At 31.5% G+C, this 8,632-nt stretch overlaps 1 protein-coding gene across 1 annotated transcript; it reads left to right on the plus strand.

Moving 5' to 3' along the window:
• The first annotated feature begins 574 nt into the window (after positions 1–574).
• On the plus strand, positions 575–1,750 carry LOC146995376 (uncharacterized protein F54H12.2-like). The gene is made up of 2 exons (XM_085823103.1): positions 575–1,127; positions 1,215–1,750. Exons 1-2 carry the CDS (start codon positions 575–577, stop codon positions 1,748–1,750), a joined length of 1,089 nt encoding a protein of 362 aa, XP_085679229.1.
• The last annotated feature ends 6,882 nt before the right edge of the window (positions 1,751–8,632 follow it).

Consider the following 8,632-nt stretch of genomic DNA (forward strand, 5'->3'; position numbering starts at 1 on the left):
TTAATAGACCTCATTATTTACCTGTGAATCGGAAAATGATAGACACTTTGGAAATCGATATAAGAACGCATATGGGAGCATTTACGCCATTTGAACGAGGAAGGTCATACGTGAAACTTCATTTCCGTCAAAAATACTTGTCATAATGTATGTACCTTATCAGTGTTGTCAAAAATCTTTTGAAGATTATTATGTACAACAAACAGGACATGGATTGAATTATTATCAAGGTAATCTTTATCAGAGAGGATACGGATTAGGGGGTCTATTCAGATCCTTCTTTCGCGCTGCCGTACCTCTTATTAAATCAGGAGCCAAAGCAATTGGAAAACAAGTATGGCATAGTGGACTGAATTTGTTAAATGATGTATCACAAGGACAAGATGTAAAAGAGGCTGCTAAGCGTCGACTGAAAGAAGCCGGAAATATATTAACAGATAAAGCTGCTACTAAAGTGAAGAACATGATTGGTTCTGGACGAGTTAATAAAAAGCAGAAACGTAGGAAAAAGCGTACCATTTCTCACCGATCAAAGAAGGTGAAAGCACAGGATATTTTCTCTTAAAAAAAAAGTATGACTTCGTATATTCATCGAGACTCTCCCGTTTGCGTCAAATCTGAATTAGATTTATTTACCATTCCTCCTACGCAAACAGCTATAGAAAAAGGACAGTTTGTGGAATATCACCCTCTCGCAAATATACGAGATGGAGGACCTATCGAATTTAATATTTCTGGCAGAGGTGAAGACTATATTGATCTAGCTGCTTCTTATATACACGTGAAAGTTAAAGTAGTTAAGGCAGACGGATCCAATCTAACAGACAAAGAACCGGTTGCCCCTGTAAATTTATTTTTACATTCTCTCTTTTCGCAAGTAGATGTAAGTTTAAATGAAAGAAACATTTCATCTGCGACAAATACCTATCCTTATAGAGCCTTCATCGAAACATTATTGAATTATGGGGAAGATGCAAAGAAAAGTTTACTCACCTGCGAAGGATTTTTCCAAGACACTTCACCTAATAAAATAGATGTCTTAGCTCAAGATGCGGATGCTGGACTAAAAGCTCGCGGTGAACTTATAAAAAACAGTCAAAGTGTGGATTTGATAGGACAATTACATTGTGACATTTTTCAACAAAATCGACTCATGTTAAATTTAGTTGATGTGAAAATTAAAATGGTGCGTAGTAAATCCGCTTTCTGTCTAGTTTCTACTGAGAAAGATGCCGATTATAAAGTGATCTTGGATCATGCCTCTTTGTTTATCAGAAAAGTAAAAGTAAACCCTGGAGTCTCTCTCGGACATGTAAAAGCGTTGGAAAAAAGTTCTGCTAAATACCCTATAGATCGAGTATTATGCAAAACATATTCAGTATCTAAGGGAAGTTGGTCTTTTATGCAAGATAATGTATTTTTAGGATTGATGCCCAAGCGAGTCATTATTACTTGTGTAGAAAATGCTGCAATGAATGGACAATATTCAATGAATCCTTTTCTGTTTGCCCATCATCATGTCAACTTTATATCGATTTATGTAGATGGACAACCCGTTCCATGTAAACCAATGGACCTTGATTTCGAATCTAATCATTATGTGCGTGCTTACCACAGTTTATTTTCTGGATTTAATCGCGACAAAGGCATCTATTTATCTCGAGAAGAATTTGTGAAAGGACATGTGTTATATGCTTTCGATTTAACTCCAGATATGTGTGATGGATCTCATTTTAACTTACAGCATTAAGGCAATTTGCGAGTAGAAATTAAATTTGCTAAAGCTCTCTCTGTGACTCTCTCGGTGCTAGTCTATGCAGAATTTCAAAACGTGATTGAAATAACAAAATCTCGCCATGTACTATGCGATTTTTCTAATTAAGCAATGGACAGCCTTGAAATAAACAGAGCACTCTCTCAGAATGCAAAGACACGAAAAGCATTTCTGGGAGTTTTTGCAAGTGATCGACTCCCTATCGAGATCAAGAAATATCCAAGTTGCTTTATAGCTAATGTAGATCGTGCATCTGAATCCGGTAGTCACTGGTTAGCCTTTTACATTTCATCTCCACAGCATTTAGAATTTTTCGATTCCTATGGACATGACCCATCCTATTTTCCTGGACCGATAGCCAAGTATGCAGAACGATTTCCACAGATGGACTTTAATTCGTTGACTCTCCAAACTAATGTAACAGCAGTATGTGGTGAATATTGCATATACTATTTACATTGTAAATGTCGTGGACAATCTCTCAATGATATATTGTTATCTTTCATACCTCAAGATATATCTAATGATATTAAAGTATATAATTTTGTAATCAAGAAATTTCATGTAAGATCTTCTTTCTATCAATAAATACATTTAAACTTTATACATTATGTGTCTTGTCTCATTTAATATGGAATTTCCAAAGCTACAACATCCTTTCACAATGGTGATTTCGGGACCCACTGGATGTGGGAAAACCTATTTTGTACGAGAACTGTTAAAGTATAAAGAGGAAATGTTTTCAACGATTCCCGATAAAGTAGTATGGTGTTATGGAATTTACCAACCTCTGTATAATGATATACCGAATGTTACTTTTGTCGAAGGTTTACCAATTAAATATCAAGAATATTTAGGTTCCAACACATTATTCATCATAGACGATTTGATGAGCGAATGTGGGAATGATAAACGTCTGACTAACTTATTTACAAAAGGAAGTCATCATTTAAATTTGAGCGTTATTTTTATCACACAAAACTTTTTCACAAGGGAAAAGAAATGCGTGAAGTGACTTTAAATGCACACTATTTGATTTTGTGTAAAAACAGAAGAGATGTCAGTCAAATCGTACATTTAGGAAAACAGCTCTTTCCGCGTCATTTAAAGTTTTTTCAAGAAGTATATGAAGATGCAACCAAGAAACCTTTTTCTTATTTATTCATTGATCTGCGCAGTGAAACTCTGGAAGAATTACGTTTACGCACCCAAATTTTACCTAACCAAGTACAGTATGTTTATCAAATGAAACATTACTAAAAAATAATAAAAACAACAGCTTTATAAAATGCATCATCATTTTATAAAATGACGCTGGTCAAGAAACAGCTAAGACAGTTACAGCTGTTAAACATTTGTCCGTTAAAGTTACGGAAACAGCTATTAAAGAAAATTAATATCAATTGCATAAAAGCTATATGCGAATGTAGTTTAAACATACTCAAAGGAAACGTTCCATTGTCAGAGCAACAAAAGAAGTCTCTCTGTAAGCATAAAACAACTTTACGAAAATTAGGAAATCGTAAGATTTCTCTTGTGAAGAAACGAAAATTAATTTTACAAAAAGGAGGTTTTCTAAACGTTTTGATTCCTGCTGCTCTCAGTGTTCTTACAGGACTAATCAATGGAGTTCACTAAGAAATATGTGTTAGTTCCAGAAGAGATGATGACAAAGCATACCATTTCTGATAAACAGTTAAGTGAATTGGATAAAGCCATGATGCATATTTTAAACAGTTCAGATGACGATCGTGAGAAATTAGTGCGTTATTATGAACTTTTACAAAAGAAATTGAACTTAAAGGAATACAATTCACCCTTTAAACCTCCTAAAGACGACTCACAAAATTCTTTAGACGATTCAGCTGAGATGAAGAAAGTGAAAGAGGAAGAAGAAGCCCCCTCATCTGTGACAGACGGCGACAAACAGATGACTGTAACTGATTATTCTACTGTTATCTTAGACAGTGTACCTTTACGAATGAGAAGAAAAGCACAAAATGCATTAGCTATTTTAAAGCGACATCCTGATATTCTTAAGTGGAATGATAAAGGCGAGGTACTTTATCATAAGGAAAAAATTAAGCATTCAAATATTATAGACTTATTCAATATCATTTTTACAACCAAAAAGAAAAAGATTAATATTCCTGCTAAAAACGAATTTTTAAAAGCCTTGACTGAAATCAACATGCCAATGAACTATATCAAAAATGAAAATTTACAGAATCATGATGTTAATATGAAAAAAAAAGTATTGCATGTTAAATCTGTAAAACATATACGTTCTCCACGAAAATGGGAACCTTATTAAATGAATAAAATTATTATTTTTACATATAGACTCTTTCTTCTCTCTACAATCAATATTTGTTTTACATCGTTTTTAAATGTTATGAAAAACATTCATTTCACCAAGAAGCTTTTACCTTTCAATACATTTATTTTCAAAGAATAAATTTCTGTATTATACATAAAATATACTTGGAATTTTCTTTCATTAGTTAATATCAAATTAACATCAATATCCATTTACTGACATTTGATATACACGTTTGCTTTAAAATTAAAACTAAAATTTCAATATATTTCTATTAAAAACATAAGGAAAAAAAATAGTCATAACATCAACCAAACACAGAAATTTAAATAGAATAGCTGTACTTATATTAATGCATTTTTATAATCTTCATAACATTTCGATTCAAAAAACCTATTACAAAATAAATGAACAATTTTTTTCTGTCTTAAAGAATCTCTTATATTTTTAAAATTAATACATAAAAATATATCTTCACCAATATAATTCATCAACACTTACCGTAATACATTCTTGTCTTGTCTTGTTTGGGAAGGACAGTCTATAAGGCGTCATTATATTATTGCGTTATCATGGTAAGATAGGTTAATGGAAAACTCTGATAATCACTGAAAACTTATTTGAAAGAGTTGTTATTCTTAAGTTTGACATTACTTATACATACATGCATAAGGGTAATCTTAAAAGCATCATCCACTTATCATGATAGAGTAATGGAAAATTTCTAAAACTCTGATAATTATATGTGAAAGAATGTATTATCTTAAGGTTGTTGTTGCTATTCCAAGTTTGACAATACATACAGAAGTGAAGGAAGATCCTTGATAAGCGTTGTAGACTTCACGTTATGATAAGGGTTAATGGAAGTTGAAATCGTATTCGAAAGAAAGGGTTATCATAATGTTGTTGTTGTCCTGGTTCAGATTATACAAATCTGAAATGTTTCGAGAACATTCTTTAATCCCTATAAAAGGTGTTTCAGAAATGGAAAAAGTCATTTCTGTTCTCAACCTTGAAAAGAGCAAGTCTTCCTGATTTGATTCACAGAGCTTAATATTTTTTTGCGATGGCTTTTGAACAAGATCACCAATTTGTTTCTTCCAACGTAAGTATTAGAACTGTTATATATTATTTTAATTATTGTTTTTTTTCAGACTAGATGAACTTTTTAAAATGAATTATAATCAATCTATTTTTAATGCATGATTTATATGTTTGCTTCAAGTATGATTTGAATTAAATAGCCTGCTTTTTACATAGTTTAGAGTTCAAAAAAAAATTTTTTAAAGCATTTGTAAGAGTCTGAAGGAAATCAGTCGAGTTTGTATATCGTTGCATGATATTTTTAATGCATGAATGAACTATTTTTTATGAGAAGATGCTTTTATTTTGAATCTTTATTTTAAAAGTATATTTATTATAAGATAATGAATGAAGTATCAAATACTTTTAAACAGCAGTCATCATTTTTGAATATTCTAAAAAAATATTTTTTATTAACACAGTTTTTTCTCTTTTTTTTTCTTAGTTTATCGACTTTGGATTTCAGGAGGAGGAATTCAACTCTCTAACTTCTGAAAGAATGGAACCTCAACCAAGTACAAGAGAGGTAACATTTTTTTTTCTTTTTAATAGTGACTTGCAGATATAGTTATTTATTCAATGGTTCTCTTTCCCTTCAGTCGTTGTTGTACAATGTGTGATTATTAGGAAAAAAAGTAGTGAGAGAGAGATTTTTAAACTAAACTAAAATTCTTTAAACGTAAAGAATTAATACTAAACGATTTCTAAAATGATTTATGTAATTAAATTTTTTTTTGTGAGGGATAATTAAAAATGCGTAATTTTATAATGATGAAAGCATGCATATTGAAAGCCGCTTTTCTATCTTTCACAGGTTTGCGACATATGTGGTAAAAGTTTTAGCAATAAAAGTAATTTAGTTCGTCATTCGAAAACACATGAGGGAAAAATCTTTCACTGTGAAGAATGTCAGGCTCAGTTTACGAGAGCAGATAGTTTACGAAGACACATACAAAATATTCATGTTAAAAAAAATACCTTTTCATGTGAAAAATGCAACGACGTGTTTAGCAGAAAACATGATCTAATGAAACATAACCGTACTCAACATGGTACTGTTCAAAGTATTAAAAGGAAAAGTAATAATCCCCATCCATTAAACAAGCGTATGAAGCATGCAGCGTCGGCCTTAAACGTCTTCAGTTCTTTTACAATTATCGCCACCAAAGAAATTAATCAAGATCTAGAAATATTTTTAAATAATATCAAATTAAATATTATGTCGAAACTCGAGGAAGAAATCAATGAGAAAAAGGCTTTAAAATGGTACATTATAGTAACAGCACAGTTCTCTAGAATAGGACATGATGGGGACGAAGAGGTTATTAAACCACATTTTAGATCTACCTGCCTCACAAGTTTAACAATAGATAATGTTGAAGAACAATTGAATGAGGCCTATAACAAGATAAAAAAATCGTTTGAAGAATTTTTACAAAATGGCTCGGGATGGACATTAGATAAAATTGAAAAATTAGAACTCTGCACAGCTCGATATCATCCCTTAGCCGCTAGTAGTTATATACCTCTTCCCAAAGAACTTGCCATGAAAAAAGCCATTTTAAACATTCAAAATGAGGATCAAAAATGTTTAGTGTGGTGCTTACTTGCACACAAATATGATCTTTCTAGAGAAAATAATGCAAACCGAGTAAATCATTATAAACCCTATGAACATGAAATAAAATTAGGAAATATTGAATGCCCTGTTCCTATTACAAAAATACCATCTATTGAAAAACTAAATAATCTTAGAATAAATGTATTTGGATATGAAGAAAAAGAAGTCTTTCCCCTCTACATTTCAAACAGAAAAGAAACTGATTGTATTAATTTACTTTTAATCAGTGATGACACTACTCAACATTATTGCTTAATAAGAAATATGTCCCGGTTATTAGGTAACCTCACAAAACATGATGGAAATATGTTCTATTGCATGAGATGCTTGCATAGATTCACCCGTGAAAACCTGTTAGAAGAACATGCAAAATACTGTCAACATCAAAACATACAGAGAATTAAAATGCCATCAGAAGAAGAAAAAATATTAGAATATACCAATTATCAATATGAAGAGTCTATTCCGTACATTATTTATGCTGATTTTGAAGCTTTAATTGAAAACATAGACACTTGTACACCTGATGTAGCTACTGCGTCTTTTACAGAAAAAATACATCATCATAAAGCTTGCGGATATGCTTACATAATTGTAGGACCTGATGGGAAAAGCGTTAAACCAGTAACAGTATATAGAGGTCCAAATGCAGTAGACCATTTTATACAAAATATTTTACGTGAAGAAGAGGAAATAGCCGAAAAATTACATAGTATTGTACCTCTTTCCATGACATCTCAAGATGAACAAAATTTTAAAAATGCAACTCATTGCTACTTATGCAAAAAAAATTTGAATAATGATCGTGTAAAAGATCACGATCATCTTACGGGAAAGTATAGAGGAGCTCTGCACAATAAGTGCAATTTGAAATTTAAACTTCAAAAGAAAATTCCTGTCGTATTTCATAATTTAAAACACTATGATGCACATTTAATCATGCAAGGCATCGGCAAAATTCAAAACAGGGAATTTCATGTTATACCTAATAATATGGAAAAATATATTTCTTTCAGTATTAAAAGAAAATGGAATAATCTAAGAATATCTTTAATTTTTATTGATAGTTTACAGTTTATGAACGCGTCTTTGGAAAAACTTGTATCTAACTTGCCTGAAGAAAAATTTAGGATTTTAAAAGAAAATTTTCCCAATGATCAAAACATAAAATTATTATTACGGAAGGGAATATATCCATATGAATACATCAACTCTTTTGATAAATTTAAAGATACTCAGTTACCATCCATAGAGAACTTTCGAAGTACTTTAACTGGTGAAAGTATATCTTCGGATGATTACATTCATGCTCAAACTGTTTGGCAAGCTTTTCATATTCAAAATTTAGGTGAATATCATGATTTATACGTAAAAAGTGATGTTTTACAATTAGCAGATGTGTTTGAAAATTTTAGACAGCTTTGTAAAACTTACTATAGTTTAGATTGTGCGCATTTGATGACTGCACCTGGATTAGCTTGGCAAGCCTGCTTAAAAATGACTGATCAAGCTTTGGAATTATTAACGGATGTTAATATGCATTTATTTATAGAGCAGGGCATTCGTGGAGGTGTGTCCATGATTACCCAGCGTAAGTCTGTAGCAAATAATAAATATCTGAAAAATTTTGATTCAACTAAAGAAAGTAAATATATCTTATACCTTGATGCAAACAATCTCTACGGGTGGGCTATGAGTCAACCCTTACCCTATGGAAGTTTTGAGTGGGTTGAACCTCATAAGAATGTCATAGAAAAGATTTTGACTTTATCAGAAGACAGTTTGGATGGATACATCTTGGAAGTAGACCTTGAATATCCCAAAGAACTTCATA

Source organism: Stegodyphus dumicola, chromosome 9 (assembly GCF_044657685.1).
Source record: "Stegodyphus dumicola isolate Sdum_Otavi_A_Nest chromosome 9, ASM4465768v1".
Lineage (NCBI taxonomy): Eukaryota > Metazoa > Arthropoda > Arachnida > Araneae > Eresidae > Stegodyphus > Stegodyphus dumicola.

Excerpts from the sequence above, each read along its gene's own strand:
- LOC146995376 (XM_085823103.1), top strand. The coding sequence starts at position 575 with ATGACTTCGTATATTCATCGAGACTCTCCCGTTTGCGTCAAATCTGAA. Across the intron at positions 1,128-1,214 it reads TTTGATAGGACAATTACATT|TTTCTACTGAGAAAGATGCC; the intron begins GTGACATTTTTC and ends CTTTCTGTCTAG.